Below are 25305 nucleotides of genomic sequence, written 5' to 3'. Positions count from 1 at the left end.
GTCTGGGCTGCCCCTTCGTGGCTGCTTTGGAAGTCTGCGGCCGAGTCGGATAAGGCAACGTGAGCCTGGGCAGAAAAGCCGTGGGCAGTTAACGGCTGGACCCTAACGTGGGACAGCACGAAACAACAACGCCGGGCATCACGGCCAGTGTCAGAAGCTGGCGCCTGGGCCTCGTAGCGAACAACGCTGTCCACCCGCTCCGGCCCGCACTACAACTCCCAGAGTGCCCTGCGCTCGCTGGCTCGCTGATGCCGAGCGGCCCGGCGTGCACTGCGCCGGCCGGCCGGTCTGACAGTGCGCACCGTGCGGGGCCCACTCAACTACTTGCCCGCCGGCCTCCTTTTCCTCCTCGCTACTTATCTCTCTATTCCGACTACGCCGGATTCGGCCCCACCAAAGCAAAACAGGCTGCTACATTCAATCCGAAGAATCGGTTCCAGCCAATAAAATGTGCAGACTCAGGCCACGTGACAGTAGCAGGGCGGTGCTTTGGTGGCGCCCTGATCTCTATGGTTTTCGCTGCTCGCTTACAGGGCGTGTGGTCCACTGGAGGACTCGCTACATCCTTCCTCCATTACCTCACTGCCTCTGGTGGCTGCTGGGATACCGGAGGACTCGGGTCCCGGCTCGACTCAGACCTCCAGCTGCCCGGGTACTACCTCCAGCTCTTCCTGCCGCCGCCGCCCCCTGCCGCTTCCTCCTCCGTCCGCCAGCCGGCCTTCCTCGCCCCGCCCCGGCCGCGCGAACGGCCCGCCCGCGGGCCTGCTTCTCCCGGGAGCCCCCACCCAGGCGCATGGCTCCATGAAGCAGGAGAAGGCAGAGCGCGAGAGGTCCCGTCCGCCCCGGCTGCGCCTGGGCCAGGAGAGAAGGTGGGAAACTCGTGCTGCGCCTCCTCCGCAGGGCCCGGCCTCCCTCGGGCCGCCGCCGACGTGCCCGCCGGGCCTCCTCACCCGGGCAAGCGGAGCGGCAGGGGCGCGGACCCCCGGGATGGAGGCGAGGGTCCGGGGCAGCGTGGGGGAGGGGCCCCCGGGCGTCGGTGGAAGGAGGCGGCGGGCAGGCGAGGCCTGCTGGCCGCGTGTCCCCGCTGAGGGCGGGGTCGGAAGACATTGCTGGGGAGGGGGCAGGCGGACGCCCCTGCCCTGGGCGGCTAGGCAAGGCGAGGCTCCTTTCCGCACACCCTCCGAGGAAACAGTCTCGGGTCGGTGTAAAGTTTTGGTGGTGTCCAGCTCCGCCTGGCGGCCCCCTCCCCTCCCCCGCCGGGCGTCTGGATTCCACCCCCGCGGCTCGGCCCTCGCTGCCCTACCCGTCGCTGGGCGGTCTTCCTAACTCCTCCCAGCTCTCTGTACTCTCATTCCCCATCCCCTTTTTTTCTTACCTTTCACCTTTTCTCTCTGCCTGCTTTGCCTATGCCCGCTTTGGCCTCTCCTTTCCCCACTCTGTCTCGTGTTTCTCTTGGCTTCGCTCTCTTTTCATACGCATGCTTTTTATATTATTCCTCTTCTCTTTTTTTTGCCAACCCTACCCTCAGTCTCTCCTTCCTTATCCACCCATTGCCCCCGTTTCCGTTGTCCCTCCACCTTACAATCTTTGGGTTTTATGCCTCTCTCCCTCCAGGCCGTGGGGTTTGCCCTTCATTCCCTGTCCTCCATTCCGCGTCCTGATCTGAACTCCTCAGTTTGCCACACTTCCTTCCTTCATCCCTGTAGGCCTATCCTCTTTCACTGTCCTCTTCTTGGATAGAGTGGGTGGGGCCTGGAGTCTCCTGTTTACATCTTTAGGAATAGCTCGATTCTCTACTAACTGGGGATGGGGAGAGATTTTGAAGAATTTATGTGAGACTGAGGATGAGTGGCTTACCAGCAGTTATCATCTCCCCCTGGGGTAACAAGATGGCCTGTCAGGACTCTATCATGCTGTCTAGTAATTCTTCAGCACCATCTTTACAGAGGATTTGGGAATGTGTTTATATTCTGAAACCAGTGGAGAGCCTTGAAATGGTATATCTTGGCCTGAGAGCAAGTTTTGTTATAAATTAGTGGTGGAGGAAGTTTTAATGTGTGTCTCATGTTCAGGTTCAATAAAACCTTTGATCCTCAGTGTCCTCCCTTCTTGGTGATGACGCCAAGGACGAGGTGACTCAGTGCATGGAACTGCTATTGCCACCTTATATTTAGATTTTGAAATGTTTTGTTTGAAGTAAGGAGAGCCTGTTCCTTAGCTATTTGTTTTTTTAGAAATTGCTCTATTGAGTTGTAGTTTTTTCAAAACCATCTCTTACCTCTGTACTACCTTGATTTTATTCATTCACTGCACCTGCATTTCCATCTTAGGTACAGGACGAAGGAATGGAATCGGAAGGAAGAAAATTCATTTCAGAGACAAAATAGCTCCCCTCCTCTGTTATAGCTGTTCCCCTGGCAATACAAACTTTCTGCTTTCAGTGAGTATTACCTTGGACATATTTAGAATAGAGTTTTGTTGCTTTTCTTGTTTTAGGCTTGTGTTAGGACTTTAGGGTATAGGTTTACTTTGTCCACATGTATTTTTCTATTTCCATGAGGGGGTCCTAATGTTGATGAAGTTCCTTCCACTTGCACTCTTTAAAATAATTTAAATATGTAAAGACAGGTTTATTGTCTATAATCCCATTAGAATGACCTAGATGGTGGTGCAGCATTACACTTAACCTCTATGTTTTTAGTACATAAGTCTGGCTCTGCCCCCTTCCCAAATTAGTTTTTCTTTTTAAGAACGAAGATTGTAACCCACAGTTCCTGTCAAAATCAATTATTGGGTCTCTTCCATACAGTTCTAATCTTCAGAGATTTTTGGAACATTTTGCCCTAAATCTGCTATGGTGATACTACCCTGTTTCCTCAAAAATAAGACCTAGCCGGACCATCAGCTCTAATGCATCTTTTGGAGCAAAAATTAATATAAGACCCAGTCTTATTTTACTATAAGATCGGGTCTTATATAAGACCAGGTCTTACATAATATGTAATATAATATGATGATATAATATAATACTGGATATAACATAGTATAATACAACACCGGGTCTTATATTAATTTTTGCTCCAAAAGATGCATTAGAGCTGATGGTCTGGCTAGGTCTTATTTTCAGGGAAACATGGTATTATCTTAAAAGTAATTAAAATTCTACATGCAAACAAAGTTCTGGAAAATTTTATGTGTCTCCTTGAGTTTATTTATAACTCTTGTAAGAGAATTTTTCAGAGTGCTTCACATTTTTTTGGAGCCTCACACATCCTCTGTGAGGGAGGCAGGGAACAAATATTTTCATTTAACAAATGAATGAACTGAGACACAGAATGATCTGGCACCTTGCTATAGGTCACGTGGGCACGGATCTAAAAACAAAATAGAACTTTTGACTCCTATATTTATGTTTTTTTAAGTTGACATGAAAATGTATAGTTCTGTGCATTTTTCTAAATCTACAACTTTTAAAAGCAATTATATATGTAGGTCTATTTTTCAGGGAAATTTTTCACACAGCAAGTGTTTCTATTTTTGTTTTTTGTATATGAGTAGGACATGTATGATGGGGTTTCAAATATATGGAAATAATTCTTTGAAATGATGTACCAGAATGTTTGTGGGTTTTTCACCTGACTATTTTTTGGAATAGTTTCATAAGTAGGCCAGAATTACAGCTTAGGTGTTGTTTCACTACTCATAACAGTTATTAAGTTGAATTTCAGTTAAATTCACAAACAAACAATAGTCTGTTCTCTTCTGTATAAACCTTGATTTGAATGGACATCTATACACGAAGTAATAAGAAAATGAAGAGACCCCATTTTTCTTTGTCTCTTTCCCACGTCACAAATCTGTTTTCTTTGTTATAAGGTCGTACTCCCTAATAAACTCTTTTGAGGCTTGTCTTCAAACAGTGAATCTAGATTTTTTTTTTTTTACCTCCATGCTCTTCTAGATATTTTAATCTGGTTATTGTTTGAAATCTAACTACTTTGATGCAGTAATTCTGTTAGTACTCAATATATAGCAACACTTTTATAATAGCGTATTTAGCAAGTTTAGTTTCTTTTTAGTGTAAGCGTAAAAGAGGACCTCTGTAGAATAGAACTGTGTACAACTCCCAGCCCAGTATTCTTCACGTTTTCTGGCATTCACAAGGAAAGGAACAGTAGATGATTTATTAGAAGCTATTGGTCTCCAAAGAGGAAAAGCATTGAGGTGTTTGGAGTAATAATCTCATGTTAATAATATGATCGTTTAGACTACAAGGTAGTTCTTAATAGAATTTTATTATGGATGTATTTATTTCTCTAGAAGGCGAGAACTCAAAGCTGTGTTATTTTTAGACCCAGCCCTGCTTTCAGTAGCAGTGGTAGTGATAGTATTGATAGTAGCAGACACGTGCCGAAGGACTGCTAGTGCTGTTCACATCTTCTCACTGAGTGCTCACAAATAGTCCTGTGTGGCAGCAGGCCCAGGGCCACAGAGATGTGATGACGTGCCTGAGTTTGCATGGCCAGTATGTGGCCAGTCAGGTTGGGATTTCAGCCTAGACGGCAACCCCAGAGCCTAGGCTCCGTCCTCTGACAATGGGAGTACGAGCCTTGAAAGAGACCCGTGCCAGCGAGGGAGGAAGGTCCTCTGCCCTGCCAGCCACTTCAGTCAGGGCATCCTCATACCCTCCCTCAGTACTGGTCTCCATGCCTTGTTTATAAACATCAGCAACTTACAAGGCATTGATTTGTGTGAACTCTCGAAATCATATATTGCCCTCTAAGCAAACAGTGCCCCAGTGGGTAGTTCTTAAAGCATTCCATCGTTCAAAACAAAGAAAATTCTCCTCAAGTACAGTTCAGAAACTAGGTATGGCCTGTCAGAGGAAAGCCTTGAGCAACCTAAAGTAAAATACTGTGTTTCCCCAAAAATAAGACCGGGTCTTATATTAATTTTTCCTTCAAAAGACGCATTAGGGCTTATGTTTAGGGGATGTCCTCCTGAAAACTCAAGCTAGGGCTTATTTTTGGTTAGGTCTGATTTTGGAGGAAACACGGTAGGACCTGAGGCTAAGCCGAGGGCTGATCAGTTAACTGGTGCATTTTAGTAAAGAAGACCACCACCAGCATAAATCAAACCAAGACATTATGTGGGGGTATTTGACCTAATTTCTGAATGAATTGTCCATATCGGCGTTCCATTTTGCTATGAATTACGCCTTTTCTAGGTTTGGGCTGAACAGAGTTGAGAGTGATAAGAATAGATACTTGTAATTTACTTCAGCTTCTGATACACTTCAGTTAGCACCTCACTGTGGAACCAAGTATCTAAAGATTGGGTTGTGCCATAAACATTCTTTTTATTAAAAAGGTAAACTTAAATGAAACTACTAGGAAATCTATAGATAAGATTGTTGGTGTGTGTGCTACATGCAGGGCACCATGTTAAGTGCTGGGAAAGATCAAACACAAATGAGACCCAGCCTCTGAGAGTAGAGGTGAGGATGATTTCAGTGCCAGCTGGAATTTAAGTGGCAAGAGAATGCCTCTCAGCTTCCCTGAAGAAAGGAGGAAGTCCCCAGCTGGCCTTGTTGGGGACCCTAAGGAAGGTCAGGACCCCTTGAGTGTTGCATGTCAGGTAAAGAAAGGTGCGGGAACTTCAACACAGCATATTTTATTTGACACTTGCTGGGTCAGGAGGTCTAAAGGGAAGAGGTAAAACAGCCATTCCTTTTATTTCCTCCAGTTTTTTTGTGGAAGTATGGCTTTGTCTACATCTGGTGGAGATCCAGTTGTAACTAGCTCACCCTATTGATCTCAAGTGGACAGACAGTGGGAAAATGAGATCACTGAGGCTGGCTCTTAAAGTGGACCTTGAGTTTAGCTTTGAAAGGGTAACCAACTGAAGGCTTGGGAGGGTCTCAGTGATGTGTGTCTATAAAGCAAGGATTTTACACCTGATTCCAGTTATTTCAGATGAACCGACTTCACAGTAACCACTTAGTTACTCCTACTGTGATCACAATACTATCATTGGTAGTTTTTATGAGGTTTGGGGATGAGACAACAAATTCCCACATCATTTTAGAAGCAGTGTTGAGTATGTCATTAGGGGTGTTTGTTTTTAGCTGGTCAAACTACAGGTTAGTCTGTTATATTGAAATGCTGTTTTTCTGAGGTATCTTACACTATACTCAGACACCAAGCTGTTGGAGAAATGAGTGTCTATAATCATTGTAGGGCAGTCCTGAGTCTGGGACTACTTGGTTGCGGTGAGATGCCCACTGTCACGCAGGCTCTCAGCTCCCGCTCCGCGCCCAAGAACTCAGGATATGGTGAGGCCGAAAAAGAACAACAACACAGCCATAGATAGGGGGTTCATACCACTGTATTCTCGCTGGAAGCTGGGTTGGAGACACAAAAGCAAACATCCGCCAGTACCCCAACAAGGGGTCTTCCTGCACCCCAGTCTCGCTGGTGGCCAGGAGAGACACAAGAAGTAGGATCCACATGATCCGCAATCCGCTGTCCGCTTCTCTGCCTGCCTGCCAACCAAGCAACCAACCCCCCAGCATAGCCACGGCATTTATGTTAGTGGCTAATGGCTGACTGGTTACAGCTGACGGCCATCTAATACCTGAGCCAGCACCTTTCCACGTGAGGCCGAGAACCTGGAAACTGCTCTCTGGGACTGTGTCCCCACACCCACTTTGTTAGATTGGGTTAGAAGAGTCTCCAACCTAATGAGAAAGTTTTGATGAAATTGGTGAATAATGGTTAATGTTGTAAATTAAAAGTATTTACTACCAGCACTGTGATTTACTTCACATTCTTTACTGTAGTTCTTTTGATGTTTGCTTTATGCTGACAGATGAGTGAAATACTGGCCCCCTTCAAAATAATTCAGTGAAGATGGGGAGGTGGAGTTAGTGGGTAGGCTATAGATGAAATAAGATTGGCCATATGTTGAAAATTGTTAAAGCTGGGTATAGGGTTCATTATACTATTTTGTTTATGTTTGAAATTTTACATAGATTTAAATTTATAGAGTAAATTCTTAAAGAAATGCCTTCTCCTGTATTTTTGATGCAGAAAGTCTCTAACTCTGCCTGTGGTCACTTTGAGAATATCAGTTGAATTGTTTGCTTAGTGACCTCCCAAGAAATGGTTGGGCCAGAAAGCCACAAGATTTGGGTTGGTTCTATTGATTTCACATCATAGTTTGGGAGGGTGTGGGAGAATTGTTACATGTAATCAGTTGTGATCATGCCCCACTGCAGATCAGTGATTGTACGTGGTGTGTAGGCAGAATATGCCTGGACTTGAGTTCTGCCTTGGCACAGTTTGAAAACCCCTTCATTTGCTCTGCTGTGGGGTGTTTCCCTGGTCAGGTAGTTGATAACACCTGCTAAGGAACACCTGCATTGCCACCATCTGATAACATGTAGCTCTTCCTTAAGGCGTGCTGTGGTATAATGAGAATGAGGAAAGATTTCTTTTTTTAACCTTTGTGTTTCATCCCTTCTCTTGGCTTCTTTGACTTTAGGGTTCTCCAGAGGCAGAGCCTCTGGGCCCTGTTAAAACTCCAGCTCTCTGGAGATAGTTGTGGCTGCTTCACTCAACACGTGTCCTAAACCCCCTGCACATACAAGGTAGAAAGTCAAAAAAGAGCTCAGAGGGGCGGCCGGATGGCTCAGTTGGTTAGAGCATGAGCGCTTAACAGGGTTGCCGGTTCAATTCCCACATGGGATGGTGGGCTGCACCCCCTGCAACTACAGATTGAAAACGGCTACTGGACTTGGAGCTGAGCTACGCCCTCCACAACTAGATTGAAAACGACTTGATCCTGGAAAAACACACTGATCCCCAATATTCCCCAATTTAAAAAAAAAAAAAAGGACTTCTCTGATGTATTTTAAAGAAAAAGAGAGCTCAGAGGCCGGTGACATCTATTGTGAACTCAAATGACAGTGTCAGGTTTCCTGATGTTTGTCAGAGTTATGGCTGAGATATTGGCTTTGGGCTTAGGTGTCGGTTTTTTTTCCCCTGCTGTTTTTGTTGGCAGGATTCTGCAAACTATTAGGCTTGTTTTTAGTATGCCTTTGAATGTAATTTGTTTTCCATTATGCCCTTCGGACAGGGACTGAATCCAATGGCTATTATTGGCAGCCCTCACTCTTTGTGACCTGGTGGGAAAACCCAGGCCTTGGAGTCTGACAGATAGATTGTGGGCCCAGTACTAACTCTGCCACTTAGTGGCAGTCTGGCTTTGGTCAGGTTATCTGGTTTAGTAAGCCTGAAGCCCCACCTCTGTAAAATGAGGGCAACGGCGTCTGTCTTGCTGAGTGGTTTTGAGGGTTCCATGGAACCCTGTTTAAAGAGCACCTGTGCAGTGCCAGCCCTGCGCTAAGCCCTGGTGCTCAGTGAAGTCCCTGCCTTCTGGGAGTTCTGTCCTAGTGCGAGCAGCCCAGCAAAAGCCAGGTGACGAGAGCAGCTAAGTAAATTGACATTTGCTACATGCCAGACACTGTAGTAAGCACTTTACATGCATTAGACTCATTTAATTCTCCTAACAACCGCATGAGGCGAATCCTGTTGTTACTCTCACTGGGAAGAAACTGAGTCAGAGAAGTAATCCTGAAGGAATCAGGATTTGAACCCAGGCCAACTGGCTCTGAGGTAGCATTTTTAACCAAGACGTTCTGCTCCCTGTCTTAGCAGTCTAAACAAAACAAAGACGTCCACGCTCAGAACAGTCTAGTCTTTGGAGGTTTTCATGTATCAAGTGTGTAATGCTTTCTCACAAAGAAGCCAGGTACCGAAGTATGCAAGCTGTTATTCTTTGGCTACAGACAACTTTTGTCTCACTGAGAATCGTCCTAGACACAAAAATGTGTATTTTGTTACAGATTAGCATATATCAAGAACATAAATAATGTTTGTGAAATTTTTGTGTCTCATTCAATTTAAAGTGACAGATTGTTTTGGAAGAAATAATGGCCTTGCAAATGGGTACATAAATACCTAATTTGATTTAAAAGGTAGAATTTACGACCAACACTGTGTTGTAGACCAGTGCCTGAAAAGATAGTTACATGGTATGTGTTCAAATCACAGGGAAAATTTTAGGTAGAATAATACATTATAATTGGGGATGGGGGCTAAAACTAACATGTAATGACTTGAGAAGAAAACAGTATACTTTTTTCAAGTCAACAGAATTTTACAAACTTTGGTGTAATCGACGTTGAAATAACTAGGATCGGTTTTCCCTTTTTCTGTTGACTATTGACACAACGGATAAAGGATCTTCGTTATGTTATAGCTATACAGTTTTACCTTAGCCTTTCTAAGAAAAGAAAATTTAGTGAAATATAGCCTCCCTCCTTCACATCATCGGATGGGACACTCTGGTTTCCTGGCGCATCTGATGCTGCATTTTGATAAACAGAGTGGCTTTGCATATGTCTGCCTTGCTATGACAGGACAGAAATGGCCACCTCACAAAAGGACTGAAGCTTGGGTCATTTGTGTGAAAGGTTTCCGCTAGGTTGTAGCTTTTCTTGAATGGGGTCTTGAAAGGATAGAGACGTGTAGAAATTTCAGAGAGCCAAAGAAAATGAGTAAGACGTCGGAGAATGAGAGCTGTGAGGGCAGAAAGGTGGGAACTTATGTTAGAAGGTGTGCTCTTTTCAGGATGGCAGCTAACTGCTTTTCACCTTCCCTAAGATCTGGGGTGAAATTTCACAGATTTAGGTTAGTGATGAGGAAAATGATGAAAGGATGTGGTTAACAAGCAGAAGCATAAAAGTTCCTCTGGGATCCTTTAAAAATAGGGTGATTCAATTTGGATCCTCGAAAAAGGTAGAGAAAGCGATCTGACAAAGAGTCCTACAGGTCAGGTGCACTCTTCTAGTCAATTTTGAAATGTCCTCATCCGGTTTCAAGATGGTTGCTACCCCACCCTTCCTTCTGCCCAAGACAGTCTTGGGCAAGAGAGAACCTTCTCGCATGCCTCCATCCATGCTGATTATAGCTTTATGGAAAATAAAATAAATCGTTCCCCTTTAGGAAAAGGTTAGGAGCTCCTGGTGTGGAATTCAGGGTCTCCTAGCCTTTCTGGTCTGCGACTGATTGTGACCATGTAACCCGGGTGAGACAAAGAATTGGGAGTTCTTATCTCTCCAGGTAGACTCTCTTTGATTTTTGTTTTCTCCTTTTAACTAACCATTTGAATTAATCTTACCTATTCTCTTTTTGGTTAGGGTTCTGTAGCGTTCCAGACCTCGAGCACTGAATCAGGATGGGAAAAAGACGTTGTGTTCCTCCACTCGAGCCCAAGTTGGCAGCAGGCTGTTGTGGGGTCAAGAAGCCCAAGTTATCTGGCAGTGGAGCGCACACCCACGGGAACCAGTCCACGACTGTCCCTGGCTCCAGTTCAGGACCTCTTCAGAATCACCAGCATGTGGATGGCAGCAGTGGTCGGGAGAATGTGTCAGACTTAACGCTGGGACCTGGAAACTCTCCCATCACACGAATGAATCCCACATCGGGAGCGCTGAGCCCTCTCCCCCGACCCAACGGAACTGCCAACACCACCAAGAATCTGGTGGTGACTGCAGAGATGTGCTGCTACTGCTTTGACGTCCTCTACTGTCACCTCTATGGCTTCCCACAGCCCCGGCTTCCTAGATTCACCAATGACCCCTAGTGAGTAAACCCATCAGGGCAGGGGTCAGTGAGAAAGGCATGATGGCGTCTTTCTGGGGTCGTTCTCTTGAGAGAGTCTGCTGCTTATAAAAGCTTTCCTGTGATTTGGGGAAAGGGTAACAGGAATAGGATGATGAGAAATGAGAACTGTCCAATAACATCTAGACCATTCACAGGATTTAGTAATGGAAGAGGACTAGATTATGTGTGGAGGAGGTGAGGTGTAGGCTTGAGTATTCAAATTAGGAGGATTTTGGTTGTGGCGCTTTTAACCTCAGGTGTAGAGGTCACACCATCACAGCATTGTGGATCCCTATAGTGTTGACGTCCAAGTGGGTTGGGGGTTTCTGGTGGCCTGATTAGAGACTAGTGGCTTATTTAGCAGGAGCTGTGATGCTCCTCACTGCTCTTCGGCAAGCCCCTGGTCATCCCCTGGGGCCGCCGGCGCTCCCCCGAGAATGTCAGAATGTGCACTACTGTCTGTAGTTCAAGACTGTTGTTGGTCCCAAGCACTCTTACGTGTCAGGAAGCATGTAGAAAGCACAAAGTGAAGACACTCAGCCATTGTTTGTGTCTTTCTCAGAATTGGGAACAACTCTGAGCTGGCTTTAAAGAGCACTACTGCTTTTTTTTTTTTTTTAAACTTTATTTAAGTGTGTTTTTCCAGGACCCATTAGGTTGTTCTTAGGAGATGCTTTGGAGCGCTCATTGACCTAAGAGCATCCATTCCTCAACTGTTAGTGCCACACCAGGGCACTACATAGCCCCCCTGGGTGGGCCATGGAGGGGCACAAAGAAAAAGTACTTGCTCTTGGGAGACTTGTTGAGTTGGCAGTTCACACACACAGAGCTAAGTAGTGTCTGTGGCACACTGGGCAGAAGTAGAGGGGACGTCGCTCTTGTGTGACTGTCAGAGGAGAGAAAATGTGCTAAGTCGTCAGGGAAGGCTTGCCATGGGATGCCATGGTGAGACGGATCCTGACTGAGCAGCTGGGGGTCTGAGTGTTGGTCTGAGATGCTCAGGTGTGTCCCGTAAGGAGAGGGACACAGATTTAGAAGAGTGGGTATAGTGTATGGGCTGTTACATTCATGGGCTTATATTAATATTTCCATCCTGCAGACAGTGGAATTCTTGTTTGGGTTGATTTGGAGACCGTAACCTTGGCTGGTGCTGTTCAGGTGTTTTAGTGCAAGGAAAAAAAGGGTAGGTGGGAGATCTGCTTTGTAACAATGATCAAAGAAGTAGAAAACTTAAAAAATTTAAGTTGCTTTTTAGAAGTGTTTAACTCAACAATCTTAAGAGGTAAGGGCAGAGGAATTTGGAGGAATCTCAGGAAGAGGGGACAGACTTGTAACCTCTTTCTAAAAAATCTGTCACCTTCAGTCTGATGTAGCCTAATGAAGCATGACTTTGGCCTAGAAACAGAAAGTGGCAACTTCTGCTAATAATGAACTCTCTTCAAAAGACTTTTTTTTTTCTGAACATTTATGAACAGGTGCTATTTGTAATCGCCAGGAACAGAAATAATTATGGGAACAATGTGGGGTTGCAGGGAATGCTTACTACTAAGGAGGAGAAGGTATACATGCCCAGTGTGTCTTCATGAAGGATGGAACTGGGGGACATGGACACTCAAAATAGAGTAAAGAAGAGGAGAGTGACATGGAGAGTTAGAAGGACGGGAAGTGGAGTCCTGAGCAGAGGATGAGGAGTGTGACACATACGCGTGGTGTCTGAGCTGTGAGCAGGCTCACAGGCAAGGCGGCCCAGAGAGCTTGTCTTCACACCGCCTTGTTGAGCTGTTCCCTCTGTTTCCCTGCAGGGACTGCGTGACTCCCAGAAAGGCAAACAGCTGGCCGGCAATTGAGAAAACAGTGCTTTGGGGGAGTAGCAGAAATGAACAGGGATAAAGCCGAGGTTTTATTCTTACCCATGAGTAATTTGGGGCTGGCGAGTGTTTTGTGTTTTGTTTTAGTCCGCTCTTTGTGACATGGAAGACAGGGCGGGACAAGCGGCTTCGTGGCTGCATTGGGACCTTCTCAGCCATGAATCTTCATTCAGGACTCAGGGAATACACGTTAACCAGGTAATTAATTACACTAGGCATCAGATCTGTAGGTCAGTTGGCAATCAGATTTATCTACAGGATTGAAAACAACTGCCTGACTTTATTTCTTCTAAGAATGAGTATTCTCTTCTTGGTAATCAGGGAATGTGGGGGCTTTAGTCCGGTGAGTCACGTATCAGTTCAAGTATAGACAGTTAATAAGTTATGTTATAGCACATTACTATTGACGGAAATGGCCGCCCTCTGTGTATCTCAGGGCACGTGGTGTTGGCTCCCAACTCGAGAGTAGCCTCACACATGCTTTCTGTCCCCTCCAGTGCACTTAAGGACAGCCGGTTCCCCCCCCTGACCCGAGAGGAGCTGCCTAAACTTTCCTGCTCTGTCTCCCTCCTCACTAACTTTGAGGATGCCAGTGATTACCTGGACTGGGAGGTGAGAACAGCCGCATTTGGAACTCTGCGTCTCTCGTTGCATTTGGGTTCGGGTTAGTACATGGTAATGTATCTCCTTCATTGAGGGCATAAGAATGTGAAAGCTGAGTTTGGAAGCAATTGTGGGCAACATAAGTGACAGAAAAGCTGCTGTGATAGTAGAAGCAGAAAAATTGTGATGGCTTTCTTCTCCCATTTCTTCCCAGTCCACTCTGGTCCACACCCTTCTCCTACGTCTAATAAATAATGGGGATAAAGCAGAACATTCTAGATCCCTCTTGGCAAGCCCTTGAGTAAAAGTTGTTATTTAGAGTCACTTATGAAGAGTCATGAACCCAGATCAGAACCCTGTGGCATGTTCATTTACTGGAATAAATTAAAAGTGGAATATTCAAGATTATCAGATGAGCTAGTGAAAGAATTTATATCTGTAACTCAGAGGTGGCTACAGTTAGAATCACACCTTCCCTCAAGCTAAAGTTTCTTTGGCTTTTATACCTGAGAGAGAAAGTGAGTCATGGAAAGCAAAAGGTCTCCTTTTCTCAGACCTGGGTCAAGCTGGTCAGGGGACGTTGACAGTTTGTATGTGGATGACTGAAGTGCCCTTAGAATAAGTCAATGCCATTTATTTGGTGGGGTTTTTTTTGTTTTTTTCTGTAGGTAGGGGTCCATGGGATTCGAATTGAATTCATCAATGAAAAAGGTGTCAAACGTACAGCCACATATTTACCTGAGGTTGCTAAGGAACAAGGTGAGTTGAACAAATGGAATTTCAGTGAATGATGCTGTTCCCAGTGTTGCCAAGTGCAGGTCAGGAAAATGGAGTATGTTGTCTTTCAGCCCAACCGCAACTAAAAATGAGTGCCTTTCTTACAGAAGGAGAAATAAACTCCCCAAAAGATGCAGAAGCTGTGAAAAGAAAAGGAGTCAAGATTTCTCTTACCTGCTTGTTTCACTTACTTTCAGTGAATAGTTTTATTTCTTGGCCCCCAATATTACAGTGATAATTGTAGCAAAATTGCACCAATTAACTTGCCCATATTATGGAATTCATTGTAAAGGGAAGCTGCCCATATCAGTGGATTTTGAATGGTTGGTCATGAATTATGAAACAATGTTATACTTGAAAAAAGGCAAAACATAATTTGTGTCTTTTTTTTTTTAAGAATTCGGTTCTAAGTTACTAAGTTCTTATAATGTGACATTAAAGCTAAGAAATGAGTTGGGCAGGTTTTCTCTTTAAAAGAATTACCTTTAAACGCTGGTTATGCATTCTGTGATATGTAACCCGATTTTCTTTCTTTCTTGAATTTAGTCTGTTTTTCAAATTAATATGTGAAACACACAGTATTTATTGTTGGGTGTGAATCTGGAATAGAGAATATCCAGTTTAGTATGTCACTGAATTATGTGGAAAGCAGTTGCTTTGTTGGTTTCCATTGTGGTTGTGTTAAAACTTTTTCAAAAGCAGTGTGGATGTGACCTAAAAAGGAAGCCTTTTATCCAGCTCTGAGATCATAAATCTGATATATCTGTGCAAAGTGACTTGCCATAAGTATTTTCTAATACTGAGATGTGATGATAATTTAAGTAAATAAATTATTTTTCTATTTGAAAATTGGTTAGGAAAAATAAAAACTGGCGCATACTGCAGTAATTTATGGGATTTTCAATTTGGTATGTTGGGTTATATCTGTTAAAAATGGGCGAGAACAGCACAACAGTATATGTGTGAACAACTTTCCCATCCTTAAAGGAAAAGCTTCCTTCCCACATCAGTTCTCTGTAATAGAAACCAGGATGCCTACAGGTCATCAGATTGAAGGAAGGCCCCACGAAGGAGTATCAGCTGCAGAACTTGAACTCTCTCTCCACAGAACAGCCTGGTCAGCAGCACTGGGCCAACAGGCTATCTGAGTTGGGACCAAGTTTGTTCCTAGATACCTGTCCTGGGATCACATCTGACAGGAAAGAGGCAGGAGCTGGGCTGCCTGGGGATACCACTCTGGCATGTGTCAGGCCCTAATCTCAGGTCTCCACAGTTTTCCTTGGACGGTCAGTGCGGCAGACAGTTCCCTGCCTTCTCTCCCCACATTAGAGCATGTCCCACTCGGTCGTTCTGCTCTGACCTCAGTGTGCCTCTTCTCCTTAGACTGGGATCAGATCCAGACAATAGACTCCCTGCTCAGGAAAGGTGGCTTTAAGGCTCCAATTACCAGTGAATTCAGAAAAACGATCAAACTCACCAGGTAAGCCACTGTCTCATTTTCCTTGTCGTTTTAACTTAGAGTTAGATGGAGGATACTTGTAGTGAGAGGGGAAGAAGTAAGTTTTCTTGGCGAATGTTCCTAAACCCCAGGAGTGTGGTGAGGCTGAGGCTCTGAGGCAGCAGTGGCACCCGCTTCCTGGGTGCCCAACAGCTGAGCGGCAGCAGGGTGGGAGCAGGCCCTGGGCCACAGAGCAAGTTGGGTATCTGTGCCAGACTCGCTGGTGGGGAGGCCGATGGGAAAGGAAAGCCTGAAGCTAGAGAAGGCTCTCATTGTAGAAGGCCAGCCTCAGTTGAAGTCACATGCAGTCAGGTGGCAGGGACATGGGTGGCATGTGAAAGGACTAGTCAGAAAATGCTTTTAATAAAGAGTTACAAGGAAATGCCTGTTTGGGGTGAATGCTTCTTTGGGGAGGCTGCCTAGTGTGGTAGAATGCACATGGACCTGGGGTCTGAACGCCAGCTTTACCACTTAGCTATGTGACCTGGGTCAGTTATTCTGCCTCTGAATGGAAAAAAATTCTGTCTGTAAGAAGTGTGATAATGCCTTGGGATTGTTTTAGGGTGTGGTGAGGTAATGTGTGTGGAATTTCTAGACCAGGACCAGGCAGTATTGTAGGTGGTCAGGAGATGTCAGTTCTCTTCCCATCCCTCCTGAAATCGGACACACAGAGGGTTAGCTTCTGTGGGCCTCTGGCCCCCTCATCTGTAAAATGCTGAATAATCATATAGTAACCTCATAGGTCTATTTGGAAGATAACCCAGTGTTTTTTGAAATGCTTTGGATTCCAAAAAAAAATCTTCAAATACAAAGCATTATTATTATTATTATTATAATTTATTTGAACAGCCATTTCCCTGTCAAAATTCAGGAATAACCACCTTGCAGTGGAGGAGTGATTACAGTGGGAAAGAGATGGCTCTGGGTAAGGACTGTCACACCCAGCTCCTGTGGTCTGTAGTAGGCTCCATAGGTTTGTAACACCCCATGCTTCGCATCCTGACTCGTGGCTCTTTCCAGAGCAAAGCCAAAGTGCTATGAATTCTGTTCTGACGACCCTGTGATATGATATGGCATATTCATCTGGGACTTGAGACCCGTCCTATGTAGCCCCAGGATCCTTTAACCTGCTTCATGAGAATTTGACCCAGAATTAGGTATCTGTGCCCTTTTGGTTATAAATGACTTGTTTATTGCTTTTTGCAAGTTGAGGTTGCATTTCTGTCAATTTATCACATTTTAACTTGACAGTAGATATGCAGTTTACACTGAGCGTTGGTGCAGTCGTCTTCCAATCTGCCTCCCATGTCATTTGACCTTGAAATTCTTCACCCCGCCCCCAGTAGCCGATTGCTTAAGAGCAGCCTGATGATAAGCATTTGCAGTGTTTAAGGTGGGATGTGCAGAAAGTACATTCTCAGGGGACTCTGACTGTGCTTTTCATCTTGTTCATTCGTAATAACAACATTGTTTCTTTGTGCTGTCTTTCATTTTCTGTAAGTAAGGTTGCTCTTGGTCTTCCATTTTATTCTTTCAAAATGTGGAATAAGCTTTTGGTTTTCTCTGCTGAGTGAGTTTACTAAATGAAGTGTTTGAGGTTCCTGATACCCTTTCCTGTTTCCTTACACAGGTACCGAAGTGAGAAGGTGACAATCAGTTATGCAGAATATATTGCTTCTCGACAGCACTGTTTCCAGAATGGCACTCTTCATGCCCCGCCCCTCTACAATCATTACTCCTGACACACGGCTGCATGACCAGTCCCACCCCTCTGTGGCCACCAATGGCTATGACATCATTGGAGCAGATGCCTCCTCTTCCTGGTCCAGTTACTTCTATTACTGCACCATTTTATGATGCTAGCTTCCGTTGCCAAGTCTGCCTCCAGCTGACTGGGGGGAATGGGAGGCATGGGGTTATACTGAATGAAACAGAACTTGAGGGGCCCAAGCCTTATCTCAGCCTTTCCTCATAATGGGGTTCCGTTGGATTGGGGCTCCTCCATGACTGGTGAGAATTACTGTGTGGGTTCAGAAGACCCTTGGCACACAGGTGCCACTAGTGGTTTGCCGCCTGTGTGTTGGCCACACAGTGAAAGCTGGAATTGATGATTCCTGAAGGTGTACTACACACACACCCCTACAGCCTCCCCAGATCAAGTAGGTGTATTCCCCTGGCAGTCTGGGCAACGGAGACCAACAAGAAACATTTTTAGGTTGTTTTAAATTCCTTTTTTTAAACCTCCAGTTTATTGCATACCAAGAGTTAATTATAACCTCCATGCTTCATACGTGGACGCCATGTTAGGTTTGGACGTGGGCACCGTGAGTCCTTTGAGGCTCCTGGACAGAGACCCACATCAAGATCTGAAGCCCTTTGGATGGCGTTGCAGATCTCATCGCTCAGTTAGCCTTGAAGGTTTTCATTCTCATCCCGCTGTCAGTTGGATTTTCTGGCACTCTTCTTGCATTGAGTCTCCTGGTCTTGAACAGAGCTGTGGTGTAGCCTGCTGAGGAAGGAACTGGGACGCCTGCAGGAGGGCCCAGTGTCATCGCTGCAGGCAGTGGGCAAGGCAAGGCCTCTTCCTTACCACCCGGCTACCTCACTCCGTACTGGTAGCAGTGCCTATAGCTGCGTCTAGGTTTTCAGAAGATGTGGATGTTCATACAAGCACCTGGGTTGGGCTTTAGAAAGATACATTGTCATAGGAGAGAACGCTGTGTTCCTTTGCAGGCAAACAGCCTTTAAGCAGAGGCGCTCCTTTTCCTAGTTTGCCTGTAGAAGTGGGAAGATATTTGATGATTCAGTCCTTTACAGGATTTGAGAACAAAGCTGTATAACTAAACGAGGTGAATCTTTATCTTGCCTAATACGCTGGGAATCTTTACCCCACCAGGGCAAGGTTCCAAATAGTTCATTTTATTCTAGGTCAGTCAGACTTCCATGTGGCACATTTCCCTTTCCCACTGTTGCTAACTCCAAATAGCTGTCAGCAAGTTTCTTTTCCCACTTGCCTACTCTTCAACTCATTTGGTGGCAAAGTTCATAGAAGTTGGGGACTTGGAAGATGCTTTGGAAACAATGTCAGGCATTGCTGAAAGTATTCACAGGAAGAGGTGGCCAGTTGGAAGAAAAGACCCTAAGAGTGATACAATGTTTCTCAACATGCTTAGAGAACTCTTGAAGTGAGTTAGATGTCAACCCAGGAACAAAAAGTTTTAATTTATTTTTAAAAGTTTATGTGGTGATGGTGTGACTTTTCAGAATGGACAAATACGCAAGTCAAAAGGTCTTTTGAGTTTTCTTCTACCAGGAGTGGGGGAGGGGAGCAGGGACACAATCTAAGAAACAACACGTGCTGTTATAGGCACTGCTGTCTCGTTTCCTGGAAGAGATGGATAAGGGTGAGCAGGTTTGCTTGACACCATCCTCCATTCATGAGGATATGGAACGTGCAAAGGAAAGATGGGGCCACCTCCATCAGGATGCCCAGGTGGGGCTGTATCACTCCATCCTACTTTGTGCTACATTCTTGCATCCTGCCACTTTTCCCTTGCCAAGTTAATAGAAAAAGCTATTGAAGATGAAGGGATTGTTTCATGATTTCCTGCTGCTGAGAATAATACCTGTCTTGTTACAGACATGACGACGGTTACTCTTAGGTGCCATGGATGGATGTCAGGGTGGTCAGCTCTGGACTAAACCACCCACGTTCAATTTGTACAACAGTATTGGTACATAGGGCTACACACTCGTTACTGTTCTAGTGTTCTATGTTAAAAGTTGTTTAATTTCTAAAGATTAAAAAAAGCAAAAAAATTGGTGCTAACCTTTCCCCCCTGAGCACGCTCAGTGAGACTGGTCATGCAAGCATTTACAGTGCCATGCTCTTCAAGCCTATTTTTTCTTGTAGACACGTTGCCCTATTTGTCTTCCCCAATGTATAGTATGTTTTTTATTTTTATTTTATTGAGGGTGGGGTAGGATACCTACCATTTAAGAAAATGAACAGATAATTTAAAACCCACAAAATGGGGAAAACTAATCAGTGCACAAGAATCGGCTGGTTAAGCCCCGCACCACGCTGAAGTGGCTCTGGTTTTGGAGTGAAGAAGCCTTACTCCCTGATATTCCCTCATGCTCCTGTTCAAGTCCAGCAGTGGAGATGCTCCTGGTCCTCTTGCTTGTCAAGGAGACTCGGGGTCAACCAAGGAAAAGTATTTGGTCCTGGAAGGAATGGCACTGTCAGTGTCCATCCAAAATGGGGCCGAGTCAGGAAACAGCCTGGAAGTGTACGGTCATGGTCACCTCATGAAGATGTGCGGCAGGTGACTCTCAGGAAAAGTACTAAGTCTGGATCATCCGCTTGGCAGCTTTGCATAGGGAGAGGATGGCTCCGCACTGGACATGCACTGCCTTTCACTATGTGACCAACGCAGTGATGAGGATGGCCAGCACCTGTGTGAGGGGCAGGGTTAAAGAGAAGGGAGTGTTTTCTGTGGGTGTTTCCTTTGTCCTTGGGCTGTTCAGGCCGAACAGTAGGTGACCACTATCTTCAAGGAGCCAACCCAACTTGGCTGGTTTGGTTCAGAGTTCGTATCATCCCTAGCTGTGAGTGCCTTTTGGTCTGGAAAGTTGGCTTGTCTCATAATACCCACAGCTAGGACATTCTCTGTAATTATGAATTGTCCTTGTTTTACATTAAAAGAGAATGTCTTTGATCACTAGAGTTTGTCGGTGTTGGATTGTTTCCGCTGTGAGGTTCTTAACCTTTTTTGCTTCATAATATTAAAGCAACTCATGTTAGAGACCCTTTCAACATGAAAGGTTTGTAGTTGAGACATAACGTATATTTTATTGTTTATAATAAAAATCATCTATACGAAAGTCCCAGGTGTTAATTTTAATATTTGCACAAGATCTGTTTTCCATGATATGTTAACACCTACAGTTTCACTAACCGTTGATGTTATTTTCTATTGAGATTCTGAAGCCTAGGGAGCTTGTGTTTTTTTGTTAATTTTCGTTCTTATTTCCCTGAAGCAAGAGACTATATGGCCTTCAGTGCAGACTTCAGACCAATTCTTCGTATTACACTTGGTTGCCTCTTGGCTATATAACTTCTGAGTGCAAATCATTGAACTCTTTAACGAAGTATTGTAGAGAATAAATCATAATGGGTAAAAATTGTTCTTTGTCCGGCCTCTTTTTTTTGTTTGAAATAATCACAGTCATCTTATTTTTGAAGACAGCCAACCAGGCAGTAGTCAGCCTGTATTTTGTGTGGTGTTCGTGACCTCCAGTAACCTGGCCCTTGTATATTTCTGGTTGGTAGCAATGCCAATGTTTTTTTTTTAGAGCCAAGTTTCCTGAACCAGCGTTCATGAATCCTTTAAGATTTGGACTTTTCTATAATAGAAAGGTTTATAGTTCTCATAAGCTTTTCCAATGAAATTGGCCTTGCCCAAAAAGCTAAAAACAGAAGAGGGGAAAGAAATGCTCAGATTTAAGATACTTGGTGACATTAATCCAAGCAAAGACCCTGGGATGTTGGTGTGTTCCGAGCTTAAAAAAAAAGTTTATTGCTTTTGAATAGCCCAGAAAGGATGAGATATGGAGAAAATGTTGAGCAGTTTTTCAGACTTCATTCATATTCTGGGATTGTCAGTCTTCAGTTTAAATTTTTATTTACAAGGATGTAATTTTTTTTCTTAAGATACCAAGTTCTGAGGCCCTTATACCTGGCAGAACTAACTCATAAGCGTATGGCCACAGGTACACGTGCTGTCAGGGTTAGATGATAATTTTGGACATAAACTACCAACTAGTTAAACATAGACTGGTAATAATGGTGGAGTGTGTGTGACAGGAATTGTTTCAAGAGAAATTACAGTTCTAGAGATGAATATTCCACATTATTACCTATTTAATACCATCTGTGTTAAACAGCATGGAATACATACTGTTTTGGGGTATTTTTGGTGGTGGTGGTGGTGGTGGCAGTGCACTGTAACAATTCGCCATGTTAACCGCTCCTACTACCTGAAAGGTGAACTAAGCCATAGAGGTCGGTGGTGCTGATTCTTGGGGTGGGGGTATAAAGCTGCTTCCAGGTCAACCTGGAGTCTGTTACCTTGGCTTGAATACCTGGCTTTGAAATACTATTCACTGAGCTGGTTGAAGGACTTGACTCTAAACCAATACTGTACAAAGAAGTCAGAGTAGCATCTTGAAGAAGGTAATGCAAACCCTGTCCCTTCGAGCCTTTCCTTAATGCTAAATGAAACTGACAAGGATTCTAAGGTCTCTTCCTGCTGCTTACTTGCTCTTTGTAGTAGGTTCTGTATGATACAGCAAACTGAAAAACCCCTCCAATTCCAAAACTTAACCATTAATGGAGGCACCAACGGAAAGAGTCCCAGTCAACCACTCAAGTTCCTGCTGCCACTCAGACCCCAACCCCAGTATGGCCATTCTTATTTGGTCCCCAACCAAATAAGCAACCCAAAATGCCGACATTGGGACCTTCACAGGCTGGTAATCTGACAGGCTTGAGCTTGAATCTTGGTCCTGCCATTTAAGAACCAGACAAGTAGTTATACTCTGAGCTGAATTTCCCGCTTTACGACAGTACTGAATTTCCAAGGTAGCCTGTCAAAATCGCTTTGCTGAGGCCCCAGCACATGCTGCAGTGGCAGGATGGCTGTGGCTATTTGGACTAGCATCCAGTGCTGGTGGAAGATGGGAAAACGGCCAGTGTGAACCCTTCAGAACCCTAAGCTACTCTGGACACAAAAAGGAGGCAGCATAATTGGTGTGCTCAGCCCCCCAAGTCAAGACAGGCTTCCTGAGAGTGGTGGGTGCTGAAGTAAGCGCAGCTTGACCTGAGAAAAGGGTTTCTCAGAGTCAAACCACAGCCCCATGGGGTGGATAAGCCCTCTCAGGGCTCACTGCCCTGTCACACTGCCAGGCAGATAGGACTTAGAACCCAAGTCCAGACTCCCAAGACAGCCTCTGGAAGTTGTCCCTGGAAGTGAAGGGCGGTTTGCAGAGTCACACAACCCTCCCTGCCCCCCATATACCTCATTCCTTTGATCTCGAGAGACTATTAATAGCAAAAGCGAGGTTACATGTTGATCCTTTTGGCTTCCTTTGTAGCGCTTACCAGCAGACTTCCAGCAGCAGGTGCCAAAGATTTTTTTAATTTATGAGAGAAGAGCTTAAATTTGGGAGATTCTGTACATTAACCTTGAGTACATGGAGAACTGGGAAACATCTATTTTAGAGGCAAAACACCTGGGTCTAGGCAGAAAACATGAGTGATTCAGTCCACAAGGGATTCTTTGAGAAGCATTGTAAAAGGTTATAAAAGGTGGAAATTATTCACTTGATTGAAAGAATGATACAGCAACATTAATGAAAACTCTTAGAGCAAACATTGTTCCGGGTTTTTGTAAGTTCTATATAATTACTGTGACATTTAAGGAAATTGAAATATGAATTTACCTTAAAGAGTGAATATTCTGTGTATGTACCTGGCGAGTTCGTTCATGTTACTCCTCTCCCATCTCTGGCTACATGTTAAGGCGCAGTTTCCAGGCCAGCCCCAGCTCCCCAGATCCTCTTGTGGTTCACCTACTCCCAACCAGAAGGGACCTCTTTCTCTCCGTATTCTTCTACAGCACTTTCTTTGACTTTCTCATACCACCCGCCATTTCTTTTATTATGGAAAATAAGTCAACTACTCTTGGTGAGCTCCCTGTGGGGACAGATCAATGACTGTCTTTTTAACCCTAGAGCATTGCACAGAAGTGTTTACAATGGTTTCCTGAATGATAATGTTCTGGATAAACAAACCTGAAACATCATGTTTGTATTATTTGTTATTCCCCTCGCTTCTCTTTATCTGTAGTCTTTACTGCTGTATATGCAGAAGATACCAAGTGCTGGGAATCCAGCCAGCTCTTGGGCCAGCACATGGTAAGGTCCAGTAAATAGTAGGTACTCTGTAAGGGCCTGCTGGATGGATACATGGAAGAAAGAAGCCTACAGAGTTCCAAGCGTATTTCTGACCCCCTAGCTGCTGCATGTGCCCAGACACCTCAACAGTACATCTGTCACAGCTCTAATGAACCGTACAGAAAGCACTTTGAAACAGTCACAAGATCTGCTACTACAATATAACTGTCATGCAGGGACTCTGATCCCGCTCCCCGCACAAGAACAAAGGATATGGCGAGGCCGAAAAGGAACAACAACAGAGACATATATAGGGGAGTCATACCACTATATTTTTGATGGCAGCTGGGCTGGAGATATAGGAAGCAGGATCCACACAATCCGCCATCCGCTGTCTGCTTCTCTGTCAACCAACCCCCTTGCTAGCCGCAATCCGCCCTTCTCTGCCAACCAACCAACCTGCCCACATAGCCACGGCAGTTATACTAGTGGCTAATGGCTAACCTGTAATAGCTGATGGCCAACTAGTCACAGCTGAGGGCCATTTACTACCTGAGCCAGTACGTTTCCACGTGAGGCCGAGAGCCTAGAAACTGCTCTCTGGGACTCTGTCCCCACAATAACCTACTGTTATTTTACCTGTGGACCAAAAAGGGGCTGTGTACTGAACCTGACAAGCTCAGGGGAGGCCCGCATATATACATACTCAGAGACCAAAAGTAACCACACAAGATGGCCAGAACATAAAAGTTCCCAAGTAAAAGCAAGTCATGGTGGGTAGGCCCATCCTAGGCCTATAGCTTCCTTGACAAAGGTCAGTCTACTTTTGAAATTGTTTATTGTTTTTGTGCAATCTAAGATAACATACCTTTGAAATGTCAGAGTAATTTTCTTTTCCTGACCCCGCGAAGGCACAACTGCTGGTACAAGAGCACGAGACCACATTATTAAATGGTTGCCTACATACCATCTCTATGTGTTGTAAATGTTAACTATCCTGTACCCACCAATGTAAATAAAGTATGACCTCTCCGTTTTGCTTTTTATCCAATGCCAGAGATTTCTCCATTTTGTTTTCTCCCAACCCTTATTTACCACCAATGGATTTCATGTAAACCTCCTTAGGTCTCCTCCTTTGACTCTAATGTATAAAATAAGCTGCAAAACTGCCATTCTCTGGAGCATTTTCTCAATCTGTTGAGATTTTGCTTGCCTGCAATTGTCATCCGTTTGGCTCAAATAAACTCTTATAAGACTTTCTTAGGCTAGACATTCTTTCATCGACATACCCAATACATTTCTTCTAGAAATACACATACAAAGCAAATTAATTTTGTAAAAATTATAAAGTAAAGGTATACAAGGTACATATACTTGTGTGGTTTATTTTTCATTTGAACAGAGCTTACATGATACCTAAACACTGCTCACTACTGAGCGAAGCAATGCACTATAATTATGTCCTTTATTTTACAATCTTGTTTTCTCTGAATTTGAAAACAACATCATTTTTCATTTGCTTACTTTTCTATGTATAATCCAAGTGACCCAACAGACATTAAAGCCCTCTCAAAATCACTGTCCACGTGCCCAGAAGTATCAGAATAATCCACTACACGTCAATCGAGAATTTAAAATGCGTAAGGCATTGGAAGAAATTCCCCTGTACGTTTTCGAGGTCACCGACCCGGTATCCCCTCAACGGGGAGTTCCTGGGGTCAGCCGGCGCGTTCCTGCATGTCATTCAGCCCACCCCTGCCCACTGGGAAGCAGGTGTCCTTACCCACATTTCACAGGTGAGAAGCTGAGGCTCAAAACGATCCAGGGACGCGCTCCAAGACTCTCGGCACAGCCCCTCCCCTCGCAGCTT

General features: G+C 44.7%; 1 protein-coding gene and 1 long non-coding RNA gene across 7 annotated transcripts; one reads left to right on the top strand and one right to left on the bottom strand.

Moving 5' to 3' along the window:
* Nucleotides 1–511: 511 nt before the first annotated feature.
* AMMECR1L (AMMECR1 like) lies at nucleotides 512–20665 on the top strand. 6 transcript variants are annotated; one of them, XR_012497222.1, is made up of 9 exons: nucleotides 516–869; nucleotides 2331–2440; nucleotides 10265–10709; nucleotides 12686–12796; nucleotides 13096–13210; nucleotides 13870–13960; nucleotides 15362–15458; nucleotides 16497–16633; nucleotides 17107–20665. XR_012497222.1 is itself a non-coding variant. In XM_019717999.2 (9 exons), exons 3-8 carry the CDS (start codon nucleotides 10303–10305, stop codon nucleotides 16373–16375), a joined length of 849 nt encoding a protein of 282 aa, XP_019573558.1. In that variant the 5' UTR covers nucleotides 517–869; nucleotides 2331–2440; nucleotides 10265–10302; the 3' UTR covers nucleotides 16376–16401; nucleotides 17107–20665. The 6 variants fall into 6 exon arrangements, 5 of the variants coding, with proteins under 5 accessions (XP_019573556.1, XP_019573558.1, XP_019573554.1 ...); XM_019717999.2 differs by lacking the exon at nucleotides 16497–16633 and adding an exon at nucleotides 16348–16401 and having other exon boundaries at nucleotides 517–869; XM_019717993.2 differs by lacking the exon at nucleotides 16497–16633 and having other exon boundaries at nucleotides 522–869.
* LOC141572104 (uncharacterized) lies at nucleotides 19286–25303 on the bottom strand. Its single transcript, XR_012497224.1, has 2 exons — nucleotides 24304–25303; nucleotides 19286–20948 (listed from the first exon to the last, which is right to left on the bottom strand). It is a non-coding gene; the product is annotated as an uncharacterized LOC141572104 (long non-coding RNA).
* Nucleotides 25304–25305: the final 2 nt, after the last annotated feature.

This window comes from Rhinolophus sinicus, linkage group LG01, assembly GCF_036562045.2.
Source record: "Rhinolophus sinicus isolate RSC01 linkage group LG01, ASM3656204v1, whole genome shotgun sequence".
Lineage (NCBI taxonomy): Eukaryota > Metazoa > Chordata > Mammalia > Chiroptera > Rhinolophidae > Rhinolophus > Rhinolophus sinicus.
This window is presented reverse-complemented; position numbering and strand designations above follow the sequence as displayed.